The sequence below is a fragment of the Poromitra crassiceps genome (assembly GCF_964638095.1).
Source record: "Poromitra crassiceps genome assembly, chromosome: 4".
Classification (NCBI taxonomy): domain Eukaryota; kingdom Metazoa; phylum Chordata; class Actinopteri; order Beryciformes; family Melamphaidae; genus Poromitra; species Poromitra crassiceps.
The window spans coordinates 28,422,199-28,444,077 of NC_139626.1; the positions used below are offsets into that span (position 1 = coordinate 28,422,199).

Here is a 21,879-nt window from a genome sequence, read left to right on the forward strand (position 1 = left end):
ACTGATATTTCCCCCGGGGCTGTTTCCTGGTAGCCTGGGTAAACCCAGCCCCCAGTGACCTGCTCTCAGGCTCACCCTGCTTACAGTCACAAGGGACTAGTGACTGGGAACTGTGAGAGCAGGTCACGTGGGGGCTGGGTTTACCTAGGCTAGTTTCCTGGAGTCTCCCAGGGATCAAATTACCTCATTCGTGATCTCGGTCACCAAGTCTCGTCAAGTCCCGCGATACTTTCCTGCCGGCTGGCCAACTACCTGTACAACTACCAACTACCAACTACAGGTATGGCCCCATCAACAAGAACTGCCAAGGTGCCCATGAGCAAGGCTCACAGGTGTGAATGGGTTTTAAATAATGGTCTGTCCACAGAAAATACAGATCATTCACATATGTACAATAGATGTATTGTGCAGAAGTCTAAATATATTTTCATGGCATCAAACGTCCCACATTGTTCAACTCTTTCTGTACATACATGTGCTAAAACAGAATATTTATGGTTCGCCATCAAACTTAGAACAGATATATGCAGACAGGAAAGGTGGGGGGAGAGGGGATGACATAGTTCACAGCCACTGCTGATTTTGAAGGCAGGTTGAAATTGAATGAGTGACAGGTCGTAGCACCGATGAGAGAGCGGTTCGAAAAATGTGCTGCGCCTCCCGTGCCGTCTGATCGCAAAGTCGTTACTGATTGGAGAGGCCTGAAGCCATCACTGGCATATGACTGGCCAAGTGAACGGTTCCCTCCCATAACCAGCCCTCTGAGGGAAAGTGTCCCAGACCCAGAGAGAGCTCTGCAGCATGCAGTAACGTAGTTTATCAGCGTAAGAACTCTCATGGGTGTGGCGTTGAGACTAAGGTGGTGGTGGTACGACGTGCTCCAGGACACCCCAGGATGGCTATTTAACACTGAGGTAAGGTAGCCATGTTCACTTCCAATTGTATTGTTCCCACTTGATTAAAAATATTCCTACAGTTTGTTGAATGCATTGAGTTCATTCTTCCTCTGAAGCGTGATGCTTGCAGTGCTGCTGCAGTACAGCTTCCAGCTCCGCTCTGCGTGCCAGGCTGTTGGCTTTACCCTGGAAACGTCCGTTCTTCCCCGCTCCCTTCCCCTGGAGCACCTCCAGCACCCTACAGAGGACACAATTACATAGTTACAAACCTACATTCAATATGACACATTATATACAGTACAAAACCTACATTCAATATGACACATTATATACTGTACAAACCTACATTAAATATGACACATTATATACAGTACAAAACCTACATTCAATATGACACATTATATACAGTACAAAACCTACATTCAATATGACACATTATATACAGTACAAAACCTACATTCAATATGACACATTATATACAGTACAAAACCTACATTCAATATGACACATTATATACTGTACAAACTTACATTAAATATGACATTATATACTGTGGTTACTGTACAAACTTACATTAAATATGACATTATATACTGTGGTTACTGTACAAACTTACATTAAATATGACATTATATACTGTGGTTACTGTACAAACTTACATTAAATATGGCACATTATATACTGTGGTTGGTATATGGTGTTTATCTTACTGTGGTCCCATCTCTTTCACCGGTCCACTGGGTCCAGCCAATAGAAACAGACCTGGCCCCTTCTCCTCTCCAACAGTCAGGAAAACCAATGTTTCCTAAGGGCAGACGATAAGAGGTTAGCCCTCACAAAACAAGTTTTAAATGACCGCTAATACATAACTAGGCAGTTATTTTATCATCTTACCTCAGTGCCTATTTCATTGGCAATTATATTCATGAACTCATTATCACCCTCCTTTCTGTAGAGAGACAACAAAAGAAGATAAGATGAGCACACAATTGTTTCCTAAACAAATTGAGATGGTGTAGTTTTGTACACTAAACTAAGCAAGCATACGTATCTCTAAGCCCTCGTTCACACAGGACGCCGAAGCAACGCTCAACCGAAGCTGTACCTACGCTGAACCCACAAGTTTCTTTCGGCGTCCTTGTTAACAGGCGGAGCCGTTCACACCACAACGCGCGCGTGCCACGCTGACGCTGTGCCGAAGCCACGCTCACACCACGCTGAAGCGATCACTCAGGCCTGACGCTGAATTTCCAAGCGTGACCCTAACCCTAACCCTGTGAAGCCGTGAGGCATGAAAAACAGATCTGTGGAGGATGCCATCTCTTTAGCCTTGAACTCCGTCTACGAGCACCTAGACAAAAGTAAATCTTATGTCAGAATGCTTTTTATTGACTATAGTTCTGCTTTTAACACGATCATTCCCTCACTCCTCATCCACAAACTGCAAAATCTTGGTCTGTGCGATGCTGTTTGTGAATGGATTTTTAGCTTTCTAATTCAGAGACCCCAAAGAGTGAGGATCGGTAATAATCTGTCTGAGACTCTTGTCCTCAGTACCGGCTCGCCTCAAGGCTGCATTCTTAGTGCCTTTTTATTCACTCTTTTTACTCACGACTGTATTGCCCACTTCCTTAACAATCTGATTTTAAAGTACGCGGACGACACCACCGTCATTGGGCTCATAAGCTCAAACGACGAGTCCAACTACAGACTGGAGGTTGAAAATCTAGTCAGGTGGAGCGAGGCTAACAACCTCATACTTAACGCTTCTAAAACAAAGGAGCTCGTCATCAATTTCCGCCGCACTAAGGGACCCCACCATCCCATTCTAATCAACGGTTCTGAAGTCGAGATGGTTAGGGATTTTAAATTTCTTGGTGTCACCATCTCTGATGACCTCACTTGGCACTCCAATACTAAAACAGTCATCAAAAAGGCTCAGCAACGGCTCTTCTTCTTAAGAAGACTAAAGCATTTTACCCACAACAGTCAGGTCCTCCTTAGTTTTTATCGATGTGTCATCGAGAGTATCCTCACCAGCTCTTTTACCATATGGTTTGGTGATCTCACTGTCAAGGAGAAAACATCTCTAAACAGAGTTGTGAGCCGTGCTCGCAGGGGCCGACCTGCCTGCATTAGAAGAGCTCTACAGCTCTAGACTTCTGGCTCATGCTTCTAGCATTGTTAGAGACCCCGCAGGTCATCCAGCCGCTAATCTCTTTAACCTACTTCCCCTCGGCAGACGTTACCGATCTATACAATGCTCTACCACTCGTTTTGCAAAGAGCTTTTTTCCAAGTGCGGTGCGCAGTCTGAATGACCTTAATTCCAAACGCTAGATCCTACACCCGCCGAGCTGTAGACCATGCCTTACTTTTTGTTGTTTTTCCTTTGTATAAGATGTCTTATACCTGACTGTACATGCAATGCTGCCTCTACGCATAGGCACTTTATCTTAATTCATGGGCACTTTAATTATCTTGCACTTTAAAACTTGAGCTGGTGAACTCGGTTCTATCCAATATGCACTTGTCTCCTTTTATCTTTTTAAAATCTTTTTAAAATTTTAACCTTTTTATTCCTTTTATTCTTTTTACACGGTATCTAAATGTTTTCATATGCTGTCCTGTGATTTGTTATGTATGTTTTTTAAGCTCCTAGCACCCCAATTCCAATGCAGTCCCTACTGTAAATGGCAAATAAAGTGACTTGACTTGAAGTCAAATGGGAGTTGTGGGCGAGTTCAAGGCGCGAGAGTAGGCGCTGAGAGGAAAAGAGAAGGCGTCTTGTGTGAACAACAAGGCATACGTTCAGCTTGTGCCTGCTTCAAGCTTCAGTTCTGCTTACGTTCGGCGTCCTGTGTGAATGTAGGCTAATGATGGCCAGGCCGTTCTGCTGTATGAGTCACGCCTCCATGCCTGAGTCCAAACGGTTAGTCTGCCTGCCTGGAAGCAGGCTGCGGGTCTAAGCTCTGCCTGGAAGCAGGCTGCGGGTCTAAGCTCTGCCTGGAAGCAGGCTGTGGGTCTAAGCTCTGCCTGCCTGGAAGCAGGCTGCGGGTCTAAGCTCTGCCTGCCTGGAAGCAGGCTGCGGGTCTAAGCTCTGCCTGCCTGGAAGCAGGCTGCGGGTCTAAGCTCTGCCTGCCTGGAAGCAGGCTGCGGGTCTAAGCTCTGCCTGGAAGCAGGCTGCGGGTCTAAGCTCTGCCTGCCTGGAAGCAGGCTGCGGGTCTAAGCTCTGCCTGCCTGGAAGCAGGCTGCAGGTCTAAGCTCTGCCTGGAAGCAGGCTGCGGCTGTAAGCTCTGCCTGGAAGCAGGCTGCGGGTCTAAGCTCTGCCTGGAAGCAGGCTGCAGGTCTAAGCTCTGCCTGGAAGCAGGCTGCAGGTCTAAGCTCTGCCTGGAAGCAGGCTGCGGGTCTAAGCTCTCCCTGGAAGCAGGCTGCGGGTCTAAGCTCTGCCTGGAAGCAAGCTCTGCCTGGAAGCAGGCTGCGGGTCTAAGCTCTGCCTGGAAGCAGGCTGCGGGTCTAAGCTCTGCCTGGAAGCAGGCTGCGGGTCTAAGCTCTGCCTGGAAGCAGGCTGCAGGTCTAAGCTCTGCCTGGAAGCAGGCTGCAGGTCTAAGCTCTGCCTGGAAGCAGGCTGCGGGTCTAAGCTCTGCCAAGGATGCCGACGATTGCAAGCTCTACCACTGGCTCTGACCATTTCACCTGCATGTCGCTCTCAAATGCCTCCGCTGCTGTGAAACAACAACGCTAGCATTGCTACACCCTGCAAATGGTACGTTTTGACAAAAGATTTGGATTGTGCAATAAAGCAGGCCTGCGTGGTACTTTCGGTGGATGGTTGTAAAGACAACAGAGCCTTTTTCCCCGCTAGACCAGAGTGAGAGTAAGAACAGCCAGACTCTCTCCTGCGCAGGTAGAGCGCGAAACAAAGAGTCTGGCAAGCGAGACTACAAAATGTTTAACATCAGGGCAATGTACACTTGTACAGTATATGTATGGTGCTGTAGCTGCAGTACGGCCCAGGCCATCAACTCACTTGTGCAGGCTGAAGAAGTTGCCTCTCTGTGGGTTGGTCTTGAAGTTCTGGGCAATGAGGACGGCAATGTCTCGCAGCAGGCTCAGGTTACTCTGCCAAACGAAGGAATTTTTTTATGCTTATGGTGAAGTGCAAGACTTGGATAACACAATCTGTCATTTCTTTATGTTGCGGAAAACTACATACAGGGCTCTACCTAAGGATCCTGCAGTTCAAATTTACTGAGGTGAAACTATTGATTGTAATCTTACAACAAATGTTTGTTGCAACTTGGATTCTGTGAAGTGTTCCCATCACAAAAATGTCAAAGGGAGCAAATATAGTCAGAAAGTCATTTAAACGGGGCATTAAGTAATTGATGCCCTCTATTGGCCACCAGTCGGAACTGCAAAATACATTGATGGACGTATCTCCTTCACAAGTCTCTGGCACAAATGGAGAATATTGGGCAGACTGAGTGAGTTTTGACAGCCAGAAATCTCAGCACCTGGCCAAGTAAAGTGTAGAGTCATTAGTATTTATCAATAACCCTGTCAAACCCTCACATATATGGTCATTCTGTGCTATGGGGCAGTACAAATGATATGAAATGCCTTTTTTTTTCCTATTTTTGGTCCGTCTTGTCTCCTTGTGTTATAATACTTGTATAACCTCAACCCTGTAATGCACAATCAAGTGATATAGTTGTTTTTTCACCTCAGGACAACCTGGACTATCATGATATGTATGCTGCAATGATGTCACAGGAATGTATAAATTGTTATATGGCCATAAATACAAAAGAAAACCCAAAGTGGAAATTGAATCTCAGAGAAATATATTCAAATAACACTGAGAATAATAATAAAGCTTTTTGGCAAAATAAAATTGTTCTCCAAGTCTTAGTGATCATGGGGAAAAATATGATAATATGTACACATGAAAAATGATTAAAAACGTTTCCACAAAGATGCCCTTTCATTTTTTCACAATAAGTTAGTCCCTTGCCTCAAAGTAGTTCCTATATGCAATGAATAGGCAGAGAACTATCCACTATCTATCTAATCTTTGGGGGGGGCATGGTGGTGCAGTGGTAAGCGCTGTCGCCTCACAGCTAGAAGGTCCTGGGTTCGATTCCCACCTGGGACGCTGTGAGCGCTGAAGGAATGCGTGCCCGTCCGCATGTCCTCGAGTGCCCACCGCCCGGGTGGGGTCGTCAAAAGGGCCTTTCTGTGTGGAGTTTGCATATTCTCCCCGTGCCCCCTGGGGGTTTCCCTCATATAGGAACCCCACACCAAAAACATGCAATATCCTGGTTGCTGATGTGGTGCCTCCCCTGGTCGTTAGGGGCGCCTGTTCGGAGGGAGGGGAACTCGTTGGAATAGCGTGATCCTCCCACGTGCTATGTCCTACCGGTGAAGCTTCCCCTGTCAGGTGAAAAGAAGCAGCTGGCTAACTGCCCATGTCTCGAAGGAAGCATGGAGCCAGTTTCGGCTCTCCCCAGATCAGCAGAGGGTGGAGCAGCAACCAGGATAAATAAATAAAATTAGCACTAATGGGGGATAAAAATGGGATAAAAAAATCTGGAAAAAATATATATCTATCTAATCTTTGCTGTTCCCAATGAAGAGGTTAGGGTTAGCTAACCTCTCTTGTCTATATCTTGGGTTCTTCTCTGGCTTCCGTTTCACAGAGCTAGCACCTTTAGGGGAAATACAGATTCTGATTGGATGACAATCAAAAACAGAGCCTGTGATTGGTGGAATAACTCCGGCTACACTTCCGGTAGTCAGAAGATGCTAACTTCCAATCGCTTTTATTCTGGTCATAAGTGCATTATGACCAGAATACATTCAGAGATGGATTTATTCTTATGGATCTATTTTTCCAACATCTCCAAAAGGACACTGTAGTTCAAGGCTGGATTACAAAGCTTCTCAAAGGGCTGAAATAGCACGGGAGCCCTCCTAAGAACAGCGCAGCGCTTTGCTTTCAGAGGAGAAAAGAAACAGGAAGTGAATCGGCCATCACGTTCCACGTTCAACATAACATTCAGAGTATATTTTGCTATCAAATATGAAATCGCAGACTCCAAAGGAATGCACTTCAATCAGAGGTCAAACCATTCAGCGCATTAATGATAAGCCATTCAGCCATTCACATAAGCGTAAGCAATTCCAGCCATTTGTCTTGTCATTTGTCGGTTTTATTTGTTTCTGTTTTATGGTTGTGAGGTTTATGTAATTTTGTAAATTGTTTTGAATTGCCTGCTCTGTAACATCAACCTGCCATGAGACTACAGATGGAAACTAGCCTCTAGCTATAATCTGGCATATTTACATGAAAATGTTCATTAATATGTATTGTCCTTATTTTAAATGAATGAATAAATAAATATAAATTAATTAATGAATGAATAAATAAAAATGTCACAGTGATGACCTTGACAGTGACAGAGGGGATTTGCTCACTTTCTGTAGCAGTTTGACAGACTTCTGGATCTTGTCTACTGCCTCAACATGCTCATCAGCTCCAGTCCTGTTGAACAATGACAAGCAAAGCGTTTGGCAGGTCAGGCTTTATGAATAGAATATAGATATATATATATATATATAATATTTATAGAATATGTTTTCAAAGCCCACAGTTGAGACTTGGATCATTCAATTTAGGACTAGACTGGGATCCCTCTACAGAAATAGATCATGCTTCTCTTTTGAAAATAGAAAGAATATTGTTCAGTCAACCCTCATTTCAGTTCTGGATTATGGTGAAATACTATATATGCATGCAACCCCGGACCGGACTGCTGCACACTGACTGACTGACTGTCTGACTATTGTTGAAACACACATGTTCTGATATCACCGTGTTGGTATCGTTCCCGGACCATTTTTTTTTCCTAGTCATGCCATGCCCAGAACTAAATTGATTGGTCGCCGCAACTGCTCCTTCCTGACAACATGCAGCAAGTAAAAAAAAAAAAAAAAAAAGGTTTAAGATTAGGGTGTGAAAAAAGTGCAGCTCAGGGTGTGCTTGGTCCTGTGGCTTAATGGGTAAGGCACTTGCCTTCCAATCTGAGGACTGGGGTTCGATTCCTGGTCAAACCACACGCATTTTTATAAAACAGTGTTAGACATTAGGTTTAGGCAAGTACAATAATTTGGTTATGGTTAGGGCTTGGTTAGGGTTAGATAAGAAAACCTTAACCACATCTTTTTTACTTGCCGCACGTTAGTAAGAAGCAGTTGCGGCGCCCAATCAAATGAGTTCGGGGAGTGGTCATCCCGGCGCATACTAGGAAAAAATGATGGTCCAGGAACGATACCAACACGGCGATATCAGGACGTGCGTTGAAACACATGCGTGAGCGTTGAGCAGCAGTGGCTGCAATCTGGGTCCAACTTAATTCTGTTGCTCAAAACTCACGCATGCGTGTTTCAACAATGGGGAGTCAGTCAGTCAGTCAGACAGACAGACAGACACTCAGTAAGCCCCTGAGATGTTTCTTGGTCGGCCTGTTCTGGGTCCGGCAAGAATACCTAATACAAAGTAATAAATGGAGCTTATTCTTCACAACAAATATTACTGTGTGTGAAATGACGCAAATATGAAACGTGAATTTCCCTACACTTTTTCATTATGTGTGTGTGAATTCAAAAACATTTCCAAACTTCCTAGTCTTGTAGGAACCATGTCAGTGATGTGTGTGTGTGTGTGTGTGTGTGTGTGTGTGTGTGGAGGTAGGGTGTGGAGTGTTTCACCTGTAAGTGACTGAGGTTAGACACGTGTGTTCCACAGCACATGTTGGCATCAACTCCCTCGATATCAATGATCCGGATGGGTCCTGCATGGTCATCTGGCAGCCCTCGGCTCCTCACCTGGTTCACACACAAACACGAGCCGTTCAACACACTGTACATGTAGCAGCTTGATGTCTTCATTCATGGTCAAGTCACTAGAGCTGAACAGTCACGTGGTAGGGATGGGCATCGAATTTCGAATTTTCGAATAATCGTTATTATCAAGGTCGACTTTTATTATTGAAAGTCGAAATTCGATTTTTTTTTTTTTTTTGTGAAATGTTGCATTGTCTCCCCTGATTCTAAGTATAGTCGAATCGCTTGGTTTGAGCAAGTAAAACAATTTTTATAAGCATTTTAAGCAAGGTTTCTGGAAAAATGAATGGCGGATGAAATCCCATGAAGAGGGAGAGGGGGTGACTTTGGCACCCCTTTGGCACTCAGACCTGAGCCTACTAAATATTTAATGAACCACTCATGATTGTCAAAACTGTTTTTTATTTTCGAAAATGTCAATGTAAAAAAAATAAAAAATGTAAAAAAAATAAAAAAATAAAAAAAAATCTTTACATTTTTTTTTTTTTTTACATTTTTTTATTTATTTTCGAATTTCGATTAAAAGTCGACTTTGGCCAGCGAATTTCGAAGTGTTTTTGCTAGAAATGCCCATCCCTATCACGTGGCATCTCTTGCTCCGAACGCGAGTTCCCCATTCATTTTCTCCATAGACATTTAGAAAAATCCTTATATAATGAGTTTTAAGGCTGGAACCAAGCCAACCCGTGACCTACTGAATCGTGAGTGACCAGAAAACATTTCGGTTTGAGCAAAAACAATAAATAAATAAATTTTTCGACGTTGATTACATTGTCGAATTGTGGGTAGTGTAGTACTTCTCCATGAGATCGAATATCTTTTTTTAAAGAATAAACAAGGATGATGTCATACAGATGTGTGGCTGGCTTCTACAGGAACATATAGCATCGTTTCACACCTAACTCACCTGTGGTAAGTCTCTCACCTGTGGTAAGTCTACCTTGGGTGGTTACAACATTATGGCTAATAATCAACGTCTGATCGCAGAATATGAACGGGGAAATACTCTTCTGGAACCATGACGTCACAGAACAGGATTCTTTTTTCCCTGCACCTGTTGTATGTAAATTATAATATCTCTACATCACACATTGTTCTCACCATAGGGTATTCTATTCAACAAACTTGGCGCAACTCTGCAAGCCCTATACACCTTTTCCACAGCAGGATCGTCTATAGAGAGAAGCTGTACAGTGACAGGAACATGTGCTCTGATCTTCTCGTTCACTGCGTCCTCCAGCTCCTGGAGCTGGGCGGGCTTCACACAGGGAGTGTCCAGCTCTATGGTGCTTCTCTGACGCCCCAAGTCCCTGCAGAGAGAGAAATCTATGAGACCCGCATCCAACGCAAAGGATGAAACTACTCAAAGACGCCGATCACCTCTCCCCTCGGGGGAAGAGACTCAGTGTGATCAAAACTAAATCCACCCACTTCCTCAATGGCACTTACATGTACTGTAGGACCACCCAGGTTCTGAATGGTTCCAGCAATGGCTTACAGCAGCATGACAAAGCAGGGAGCAAATAGTCTTTTTCATGCACCCGACACGTTTAATGCACTGGTCACTTAGCCTAACACTGCACCAGATCTTTATACCTTTAAGGTGATCTGTCATTTACCCTAAGGGGTTCTGCCACATGGACGTTACTCATTTTTCTTGGTTTAAGTCCATAACCTTGCAAGGCAGCTGGATTCACGCGAGATCATGACATCATGATCCCACGACAAATCCATCTTGCACAAATCAGCATCTCATAGTAATACAGTATGAGGCAGCTACGGGCGGGCTTTGGTGTGACGCCAGCGAGAGCGAGTCTGTGATAGACGCGATAGACAGATGGTTCATCCAATCACCTGCCAGGTATTTTTTTTTTAAGTGCCTGTGCCCTTTGAAACGGTTTCCCGAGCAACTCGTTCCCAGATGGTTATGTGGAAACAAGCCATCTGGCAGTGTCAGGTTACTACATCCATGGATGTGTGCAGTGCACCTTTCTAATGATGGGGTGGGACAGGGTTGTTGTGGTCTGTCATCGTGACAGACAGGCGGCTGCGATTTCCTCATCTGAAAAAACGGACGATTAGCCAATCAGCGCCAATAAATAGTGCAACGGGCGGGACTAACGCCGTTGTCAAGTGCGCTGGACCTAACAACAATGGCAACCGTTACTGTACATATAGACGAGATAGACGCTGCTATCGAGGCTGTTTTAAATCGATTCAAAGCATCACTTACTTTGAAATCCAAACAGCACTCTGCTTTGAAGGCATTTATTCAAAGGGGGGATGTTTTCTCCCCACTGTTGCTGTCAGTGATTGGTTAGGATACGTTGTTGGTCTCAGTGATTGGTTAGACATTTTTCTTATGGAAATCGGTTAGAGTGGAGGCAATGTCAGAGACTGAAGAAGGAAATTGAGTGTAACCAGTTGACAATTCAGTCTGATATCAGCCTATTATTTTATGCTTGTGGTCCCTGTTGTTAATGTTCTGTTAGGAGCACGCCAAGACGAGTTCCTCACAGCTACGGTTGTATCATGGCAATAAAGTGTTGAAACTTGAATCCACAACTCTTTAAAAAGGAAAGGAGAAATCATTCAAGTCAGGTGAAAGGGTTAACTCTTTGTGCATGGGATTTACCAAGATGTGGTCTTATATCCAAACATTGCATCTGCCAAGGCTGTGATCAGGTGTTGACCTGAGAGTCAAGAAGAGAATAATCATAGGTTACATCAAGTGTGTGAGAAAAGCAAAACTATATATACAGTGTATACATGTATGTATGTATGTATATATATATATGTATATATATAGAGAGAGAGAGAGAGAGAGAGAGAGAGAGAGAGAGAGAGAGAGAGAGAGAGAGAGAGAGAGAGAGAGAGAGAGAGAGAGAGAGAGAGCGCCCATGGTCAGAAAACATCTGAGCATTAATGGCTCCATTGTGGGGAACAGGTAGGGCTTGGTGATAATTCAATGTTGTCATTTATCATTGCTCAATGGAATCATATGGTCATATTGGCATACTGTGAGCTACAATGCTGCCATCTGAACTGATGAAAACAACTTCAAGGAAGGCTTTGTCATTTTTCAACCACATTTGTATCCTTACAATGTCAGAAGTATGAGCAGATGGGCAGCCGTTACCTTCCCTCAGTGACGCGTTTCACATCACAACGGAGATGCAGAAGCTCTGCTCTGATGCGGTATCTGCTCGAGGGCTTTTTATTTTCTAAGTATGCGGACATCCACGAATTGCATGGAGAGCCTTAAAGAGCCTTAATGACTTGCAGCTGGCGGGGGCGGAGTTTCTGCAGGCAGGCAAATGGAGGATATATCTCCATGTGGAAAACATACAGTAGAGAAGGTAAACACTGCACATCTGCTTATATTACCGAGATTATAATGATACAAATGTAAGCCTTCCTTTAATTTTTTTTTTAAAAGCTCACTGGCAAAAAAAGAAAGAAAAAAAAAGAAAAATAATTGTTTGACATCACACCTAACCATATGATTCAATCCAATGGGATTAACATGAGTTTAATTATTTAACATGATTTAATTTGCATGCATGCACACCGTAAAGTGCAACAAATTGTTTATTTAGCCTCACCAGCAGCAGAAAAGAAAAAAGTATTAATTTTACAACAATATGAAACAGAGAAAAGCTACAACCAGGCAGCAAAAGTTTGGTATTTTTACCGAATTGATTAATCAGCTAATCGTTTCAGCACACGCACGCACACACGCGCACACGTCAGTAACCTCCACCATTCAAGCTTTGGCCTGCTTGCTCCTCACCCGTGTGCTGCTGCATGTGGTCGAACCTCCTCTCCCAGTCCACCTTCAGCAGCACCTCCTGCCCCGCCTCCACAGGTGAGCCCACAAAGTGCACGGCATCGGCCCCCTGCCGCATCACCCGCAACACTGCCACCTCTCCCATCAGACCATGGTCATCTGGCTGAGGGATGACAAAACAGGACATGAAAACTATGAGAAGTCATGTCTTAGACCCCATTTACACCTGGCAATGTGCTTTAGGTGATCAGATTGCAATCGGATCATAGTGCTTGACTACATTAACCTGATTACGTTTATACCTGATATTAATGTCTACAGTGTCCACATTGAGATCTGATTGTGATCGGATCAGGCAATTGTAGTCCCGATTGAGAATGCATTTGCATTTTCACTTGTGTTCAATGTGGTCACAATGACTACGTTTAGATGCACACAAAATTCCGGTTTTTGCCCTTATTCCGAAAAAGACAATATTCCGACTAAGCTGTTTACATGGCAAATGAAAATGAATAAGCCACTAATATTCCCGTTTACATGCAGCCGTTCATACGCCAAATACTGTAGTGTAGCACCTACTATTGAGTTTTTCTCACGAATCCAGCTGTCTCACAACTAGGAGGACGTGTGAAATTAGTCTACTTTTGGCTTCATTCATCCATTCACTCACTCACCCCATACTTTAAATCTGTCCCCCGATGACAGACCATTTACAAACTTTAGCTAAACCAGCCAGCTGGCTACCTAACGGCATTGTGATATTTGCGCGTATCCAAAAACCTGTTGACATCAAAGTCTTTAATAATCGTTAAAAGTAGGCTAGATTAGGCGTGTTTCTCCTTCCAATGAGAAATGGGGGCTTTTCTTTTCACATGCATCTCTGGCTAGTTGGTTTGTTTAAAAAGCACACATCTGCTGACCGCAAACAGGCAAGATCCCTGTGTGTCGCAAAGTGGGGTAAAAACCCTGATCGAGACGCATATTCCAAATGTGCTGTATACATGTCCAAAGAATGCTCCTAAAACCCAAATCGGCACATCCCACGTCTTAATCGGGAAAATGCTAAATTCGGAAAAAGGCCAAACTGGATTATGCTGTTTACATGACCCTTATCAAATTCAGAATATTAGTGTGCATGTAAACGTACTCCAGTGTGTCCGTGACCACCTCCAAAGCTGGTTTGGCCGATCGGATCACAATCCATCCTCAATGTGTCTTGGGTGCATTTACAGTTTACACCTTTATTTTGTGGTCAGGCACTATCCAATCTGATCACCCAAAACACTACATTTTAATGCCAGGTGTCCCCTGTCCCCAATAACTGGTAGAATTATAGTTACTTCAATACACATACGATTTTAAACCCCAACTTACTTGGCCACCTCCCTCAGGAAACAAGATGGTGTCTTGGAGCTTGACGTTAAAACCCTTGACAGTTTCCTTCTTCCCACTGTTTTCTTGTTTCAGTTCAGCAGGGCAGCAGGAGACTACAGAGGTAACAAACTAAAAGGAATATTAATAACTGAAAACTTGCATCTACCAAGTAGAGACAGAGGCTTGTGACAGGCCTAGTTGGTACAAGGGTGACGTTTATTGCGTTTTAACAGAAAAGTTGATGATTTGCATGGCATTACTGCCTGTAGCTATATGTGGTGGGTGGCGCCAACGAGAAAAGGGGAGGTGCCCGAATTACTTCATATAGGGTTACCTGTAGGAGGAGGAACACTAGAGCACAGCTGTTTCAGGCCAGATGATTGAGGCAGGTGCACACCTCAGTCCATGCTGGCATGCAGGGAAGGCTACAGAGCAGGAACAAAGAGGTAGGCCGCTGCCTATGGCTATTTTCTGTGTGTAGCGTTTTACATTGTTTGCTGTGAATGTGTGTGACATTTATTGTTTAATCATGTATTGCAGATCATCTGCTTCCCTGCTGGGTTGAAGGCGGCTGGTAGTCGATAGGACAGTTACCATCGACGTACCAGGTATTTTAAAGCAGTCGTGTAGTTTTAACATTTAATCATTATGTATTTTAATATTTTGCAAATAAAGTGTTTTAAGATAGTTAATTTTTGTTCCCTGCAGAGCATCAGCGGGTCCAGTCGCTGCTCTTGCCGTGATACATTTTGTTTGTTATTTTGGGGTTTATTCTCTTGTCTAGTTTGCCCTGGCAAGTGTGCTGGTAGCGGGCAAAGAAGAATGGGCTTTGCCCTCAGGGCGGACTAGTTTTCTTTTTTTCTGTTTGTTTATTTGTTTATTTAATCCGCTTCTTCCCCACCATTGACCTCTTTCCATAGAACCTCTGTTATTGTTAACAGGGCAGGGGTTATGTTCACTGCACACCAGTAGGCTACACACTGTAGGATAAATCAGTTTGTTCACTGCACACCAGTAGGCTACACACTGTAGGATAAATCAGTTTGTTCACTGCACACACCCGTAGGGTAAAGAACTCTGGCACTCTGGGTGAAACAAAGTTTACACACGTGATTCAATTCACTGCAACCATTTATAAGTACGGCACACTTTAAGCCTGCCCTGACAGTCAAACTGGGATTACCAGGTGAAGTGGCAATGGTGGGGAAGAAGCGGATTAAACAAACAAACAGAAAAAAAGAAAACTAGTCCGCCCTGAGGGCAAAGCCCATTCTTCTTTGCCCGCTACCAGCACACTTGCCAGGGCAAACTAGACAAGAGAATAAACCCCAAAATAACAAACAAAATGTATCACGGCAAGAGCAGCGACTGGACCCGCTGATGCTCTGCAGGGAACAAAAATTAACAATCTTAAAACACTTTATTTCCAAAATATTAAAATACATAATGATTAAATGTTAAAACTACACGACTGCTTTAAAATACCTGGTACGTCGATGGTAACTGTCCTATCGACTACCAGCCGCCTTCAACCCAGCAGGGAAGCAGATGATCTGCAATGCATGATTAAACAATAAATGTCACACACATTCACAGCAAACAATCTAAAACGCTACACACAGAAAATAGCCATAGGCAGCGGCCTACCTCTTTGTTCCTGCTCTGTAGCCTTCCCTGCATGCCAGCATGGACTGAGGTGTGCACCTGCCTCAATCATCTGGCCTGAATCAGCTGTGCTCTAGTGTTCCTCCTCCTACAGGTAACCCTATATGAAGTGATTCGGGCACCTCCCCTTTTCTCGTTGGCGCCACCCACCACATATAGTTATAGAGACTAGAGGCTTGTTAACTAACATAATGTTAACATGAATTAGGCTGTTCTGCTATTGATTTGTGTCATAACTTGCATAATGCAGCGGAGACTACAGAGGTACAGTAACAAACTAAAAGGAATATTAATAACTGAAAACTTGTATCTACCAAGTAGAGACAGAGGCTTGTGACAGGCAGTTGGTACAAGGGTGACGTTTATTGCGTTTTAACAGAAAGGTTAATGATTTGCATGGCATTACTGCCATCTGTAGCTATAGACTAGAGGCTTGTTAACTAACGTAACGTTAACATGAATTAGGCTGTTCTGCTATTGATTTGTGTCATAACTTGCATAATGCATCATGACACTGGAAAGACACATGCTAAACGTTTGGTTTGGTAAGTGCAGGTGGTTAACTGACACTGTGTTACTGGGTGGCATTTGCTCATTGCTAGCATGCTAACCGTTAACTTGTGCAGAGGAAACTGTTATTTTAGCGTCAGTTATATTCTCAGGGTTTTAAACAGTTCGAAGTCGACAAATAGTTTGACACACTTCCATACCTCTTTCATATAGCAGTCCCGTTGGCATTGAAAAGCCATTTTAGAGCGTTTTGTGAAGACAGGTCAGTCATTCTGCTAAACACACTACAGCAGCTGTCAATGGCTGAGTACGGATAGCACGGTGGGCCAAACTTAATACTACTACTTCTTCTTCTTCTATGGCGGTTGGCATTCATATGTTGCATTACCGCCACCTACTGTATTGTAGCAGCTTCACAATTTAAACTACTACACTACAGTGTAAATTTAATTACAGTGCCCACCCTAAATGCTCCCAATCTCCCATTCATCCAATTGTCCATTCTGTGACCCAGATCCAATTGATTTTGTGTTTGTACCAAAACCGTTTATCTATCAAGTGGTAGGCTATTTACTATTTTAATTAACTCCCACACACAACATTATTTTATCACACCAGGGTTAATGAAATGTCATTTTTATTCAAATACAGCGGAGAACAACTTTGTCAATAAATAATGTCATAGAAAATGTCGCACAATTATAAACAGTAGTTTGGCAAAATCACGCTTCTTCATCAGCACATAATTAGCCAACAACATTTAGCAAACATGAGAAGGTATTTTAAAGTATCTCCTGGGCAAGTATTGAATGACTGCTAATGGCCTCCAACACAGGATCCAAGAATAGGCTGTAAGACTCAGTCAGACTGTATAGGGAGAAAAGAAGGCATTCATTAAATTCAGGATTTATATTGGCTATATTCCAAGTCATAATAGCTACATCAGCTTGCCAATATGATCAGAATGTGAGTCATGTAGTAACTGAGAAAGTACAGTATTGCCAGCAGAGTTGGAGCAGAATGGGCACTTGACAAGATTACATTACAAAATAATAATACTAATGATAATAATCTGACTGTTATAGGCCTATGATGTGTATAGGCTATTAGATTATATACTGTAATTCAAATGACTCTATTGCCATGCTTGAACTCGAAAAAGATAATATTCATGTGATTAGACATCTTGAAATAGGCTAATGGTTGTGAATGATTAATCTTATAACAGCACCATTCAAACTCAGATGAAATCCCTTGGTTCGTATGCCTAACCCGGAAGAGGACGTGACTTTGGCACTCGATACTAAGACTGCACTTACATCACTGAGATCACCCATATCTGGTGTCTCTCCTTTTTTCTTAGACAGGTCTTGCATCATCTGAAAAAGGAAAGCCAAGTATTTGTTCAACACCCATCTCAATTCAAACAAGACCTGAGAATTAATGTGAATAATATTTGACAAAGCCCACGTTCTCAAACAACATCAAATTCACTTTAGTTGACTCACATCCATATAGCTATCAAACTCTTCCTTTCCCTCATCCTCTTCATGTTCCCAGTCCCTCCAGTTATCAAAGTCCACAGTAATCCAACTGGGCTGCAGAAATAAGGAGAAAAGTATAAGTACAAATTCAGTGGCTCTATTAAGCATCATAACCTGGACCATATCATAATCAATTGGTCAATTACTGAGCCATTCACAGAGAACAGTCAGTCAGCAAAGAAGAAAAGAGTAATCTGGCTTTACTTTGTGTGTACACTTTATTTTCTCATTTCCAAATTTCCAAATTAAAGAATTTATTTTTCACTCTGTCCTCCTGTCCTTTTAGAATCCCACAGGAAATATCACATCTAATGGTAGCCTGTTCTTTTTCAAAAAAGTTAACTCAGTAACATTCAGTCTGATATTACATCAGCTACTCTTACATATAAGTAGAAGTAACAGGAGCCTACTTCGACTTGAGTTAGAAATTCTAATACGCTTTTCTGGGCATTTGAACCAGCAACCCTCTGGTCACCAGCCCACTCTGAGTTGACAGCTGTAGTTTGAGGCACACACACACACACACACACACACACACACACACACACACACACACACACACACACACACACACACACACACACACACACACACACACAACCTTAGCAAGGTCTTTCTGGAGACGAGGCCATGCAACATCAGGTGTGATCTTCCTGAGCAGCAGGTTGATGGTGCGGTCATACACTCTCTCCCTGGAGTCCTTAGAAAGAAGGGATGGAAAAGGTTTTTGTTTGTTTGTTTTTTTACTCATTTTATCACTATTAATGATAAGATCATCATGATTCATGATGTTGATGTCAATCTGGTATTGTTTACTGACTATTATGCAAATTATGTACTAAGAAATATACAAAAAAAGAATGAAAAGGTAAAACTACACTCTTATGGCATTCTCGATGATGCCATAAGATTCTCGCGATGTTGCAGAGTAATGTAACGAGTAACATATAACAAATTACTTTCTTAATGGAATAATTAAGTAAAGTGAGTAAAGTAATGTTTTTTTAAGCAAATGAGTAATGTGTAATACATTACTTTTTTGAGTAACGACCCCCAATGGGCAATGTAACTTCACATCCAATATAGAGTATATTTTGACGCATTATTCAAGTATCTTCCATGGGTCACATCAAGCCGCAAAACTGGATGCTTACATAGGTCATCACTTTGTCGTAGAAGTGCACCTCGTTGTAGAACACGTCATCTTCATCATTTTTGCAGCTGTTAGATACACACAGTCAGATGAGGGTTATAGACGAAGACGAGATACAGGATACCACAACAGAACAGACACTCTACTGTTTAGTATCTCAAATCCATTGTGTGTGTGTGTGTGTGTGTGTGTGTGTGTGTGTGTGTGTGTGTGTGTCTGTGTGTCTGTGTGAGAGAGAGAGAGAGAGAGAGAGAGAGAGAAAAGAAAAGAAAGAAAAACAAAACAAAACAAAACAAAAAAACAAAGAAAAACCCCAAATAATGCATGCAGAGCGGAACTTGGCCAATTCCCTCTTCTAATTGACATTAAAAATGATCACAAATCAAAAAGAAAACTATATTACCTATTGGAAGAATACCACAAAAACCCAAAGTAAATTAGATTGCTATTTGGCCCTAAATCGAGACTACACGGTGGCAGACTACCTGACCACTATTACTGACCCAAAAATGCGGAAGACATTGACCAGGTACAGACTCAGTGATCATAGCCTGGCAATAGAAACAGGCAGACACCGACAGACCTGGCTACCCAGAGAGGAGAGGCTGTGTTCACTCTGCTTCCAAGGAGAGGTGGAGACAGAGCTGCACTTCCTGTTACACTGTGACAAATATAAAGAAATTAGAGCCTCAATCTCCCCCAAAATTAACCAGAAGTACAAAGAATTTGAAAATATCACGGACACATCTGCACTTCAATATCTTCTGGGAGAGAAACCTGAATGCACCATTCTAGCAGCACATTATGTGTGGAGCTGCCATCAGCTGAGGGACAGCCAGTGGACAGGAGAGCCATCCACATCTGGCTGAAACACAGAACACCTAACACACTGTATTATTTGCACTAGCATCCAGTTTATTGGTTTGCGTGTTTACATTTAAAATTGTAAGTTTTTAAGTTTTAAATTTGTCGTTCCAAATAGGTTTTTTGGTCAACACTAATACTTTATTTTATCTTATCTTATCTTATCTTATCTTATTCTATTCTATTTTATTTTATTCTTTTTTGCTTTGATTGGTTTTTCGCTCTCTTCTGAAGATTTCAAAATAACAACGGTTATTTACAGATTCTGTGAATTTTTGTTAATACACTGTAATTGCTCTCTATTTGCACTATCACCATTTAACTGCCCATTTATTACAGTTCTGTTATTATTCTGAATAGGTTCCAGTCAACAATAGTCTTCTATTATATTCTATCTTATCACATTCCATTTAATTTTCTTTTCTCTTCCTCTTTGAATATCTTAAGATTTTGTGATTTATGTTACTGAGTAACAAAATGCCTTGTTTTCTGTTTTTGATTCTTTGTAATTGCTAAGTGTTGCTAATGTATGCTTTGGCAATGTAAGATGCACCTTATCATGCCAATAAAGCCCTTTTGAATTTGAATTTTGAGAGAGAGAGAGAGAGAGAGAGAGAGAGAGAGAGAGAGAGAGAGAGAGAGAGAGAGAGAGAGAGAGTGAGTGAGTGAGTGAGTGAGAGAATTGAGTAGGCTAACAAGGAAAAGAAAGCCCACCGCTGTTGTAACCTCACCATAAAATCATTTTGTCCTGCTGAATATCGACCCGGACATTCTTGGGTTTATGAACCATGAAGTTGACAGTGACATATTTCTTTCTGTCGAACCACAGCGCGTGTGCTGGCTGACTGTTAACAGAGGAACAGAGAAACGGTTCTAATTGCAGTCACAAATGATCACTTTTAAGTCTTACATGCATGCTTACTCAGAGGGATTTCCTAGTTAGACAAAAAGCACACGTGGTTTACTGCGAGACTCCATGTGTCACATAAAGAGAACGTGTTGCTGCTTACCTCTCCTCTGGTCTGACAATGACAATTTTCTTAACCTCCATCCTATCTTGATTCTTGCTCGACCATAAAGCAGTGTGTGTTGTATTCCTTTAGAGAGCTAAAGACCTGAATTAAGGCTGTAGTTTGCTGGTTGCAGGCTGGTGGTCAGGCTGGTTGCAGGCTGGTGGTCAGTCCCTGACACTATTTTTAGAGCAGCTGGTAGGCCTATCAGACAGCTGCGGCGAAATGCCTACCACAGCCCCCTCCCCTCCCCCTGTCCTTATAGGCTCTCTGAGGAACTCTCCAGAAAACAGAGGCATGTTCTCCAACACCCCCCCCCCCCCCCAGCTGGCAGCTGAGATAGGGCAGGTGGACCCCAAACACAGAGGAACTCAAGCCAACAAGTGTGACCCAAAGTGTGGGATCTGGGGGGAGGGGGTTGGATGGGTGGAAAAGGGACAGAGAGAGAGAGAGAGAAATAAAGAGAGAGAGAGAGAGAGAACCAACATTAAATGCAAACAGCCTTTGCGGTACAACACATTTAATAAACACTTAGATTGTATACATAAGTAGTAGAGGTCAAGATATGTCAACAGAGTGATTTTAGTGTGTCATGTTTTTTTTATGAGGGGAGTCAGATTTTTGGTAGATCTAAAAAGCGACTCGACAAAATGTTCCTCCGCCACCTAACCTCTCCCCCGTTGCCTGTAATCACAAAAGACTGTAAGACACAGCTTCATTTTGTGATGCATAATAAGCCCAAACTGAGTCACATACAGCCACTCTCTGGATCCATAGTCCCATCTGTCAAAATGTCTACATGAGATCTGATTACTGGAAGGCAATGCTCTATTTCTGAGGATATCTCAGTTTTGTTATTTTCTTGTAAAAAAATCTCAACGTCCGGGTCTTTACTCAAAAGGGTACTGGTACCCAGCATGTAGTTGTACTGGTACCCAGCATGGAGAGGTACTGGTACCCAGCATGTAGGGGTACTGGTACCCAGCATGTAGGGGTACTGGTACCCAGCATGTAGGGGTACTGGTACCCAGCATGGAGGGGTACTGGTACCCAGCATGTAGTTGTACTGGTACCCAGCATGGAGGGGTACTGGTACCCAGCATGTAGGGGTACTGGTACCCCTGCATGTAGGGGTACTGGTACCCCTGCATGTAGGGGTACTGGTA

The 21,879-nt window shown here is 42.9% G+C and overlaps 2 protein-coding genes across 2 annotated transcripts; both read right to left on the reverse strand.

Moving 5' to 3' along the window:
• Positions 1-140: 140 nt before the first annotated feature.
• aarsd1 (alanyl-tRNA synthetase domain containing 1) lies at positions 141-16,434 on the reverse strand. The gene is made up of 12 exons (XM_083635863.1): positions 16,343-16,434; positions 13,968-14,096; positions 12,597-12,756; positions 11,439-11,496; positions 9,957-10,113; positions 8,669-8,785; positions 7,974-8,002; positions 7,376-7,442; positions 4,926-5,017; positions 1,791-1,845; positions 1,607-1,701; positions 141-1,134 (listed from the first exon to the last, which is right to left on the reverse strand). Exons 1-12 carry the CDS (start codon positions 16,379-16,381, stop codon positions 996-998), a joined length of 1,137 nt encoding a protein of 378 aa, XP_083491989.1. The 5' UTR covers positions 16,382-16,434; the 3' UTR covers positions 141-995.
• Positions 16,435-16,891: 457 nt separating this feature from the next.
• Positions 16,892-20,765, reverse strand: ptges3l (prostaglandin E synthase 3 like). Its single transcript, XM_083635552.1, has 7 exons — positions 20,714-20,765; positions 20,435-20,548; positions 18,841-18,907; positions 18,288-18,386; positions 17,651-17,740; positions 17,462-17,521; positions 16,892-17,009 (listed from the first exon to the last, which is right to left on the reverse strand). Exons 1-7 carry the CDS (start codon positions 20,752-20,754, stop codon positions 17,001-17,003), a joined length of 480 nt encoding a protein of 159 aa, XP_083491678.1. The 5' UTR covers positions 20,755-20,765; the 3' UTR covers positions 16,892-17,000.
• Positions 20,766-21,879: the final 1,114 nt, after the last annotated feature.

Excerpts from the sequence above, each read along its gene's own strand:
- aarsd1 (XM_083635863.1), bottom strand. The coding sequence starts at position 16,381 with ATGGCTTTTCAATGCCAACGGGACTGCTATATGAAAGAG. Across the intron at positions 5,018-7,375 it reads CTGTCAAACTGCTACAGAAA|AGTAACCTGAGCCTGCTGCG; the intron begins GTGAGCAAATCC and ends TTCGTTTGGCAG. Across the intron at positions 1,135-1,606 it reads GTGAAAGAGATGGGACCACA|GGTGCTGGAGGTGCTCCAGG; the intron begins GTAAGATAAACA and ends TGTCCTCTGTAG.
- ptges3l (XM_083635552.1), bottom strand. The coding sequence starts at position 20,754 with ATGGAGGTTAAGAAAATTGTCATTGTCAGACCAGAGGAGAG. Across the intron at positions 20,549-20,713 it reads ATTGTCAGACCAGAGGAGAG|TCAGCCAGCACACGCGCTGT; the intron begins GTAAGCAGCAAC and ends CTCTGTTAACAG. Across the intron at positions 18,908-20,434 it reads CAGGACAAAATGATTTTATG|CTGCAAAAATGATGAAGATG; the intron begins GTGAGGTTACAA and ends TGTATCTAACAG.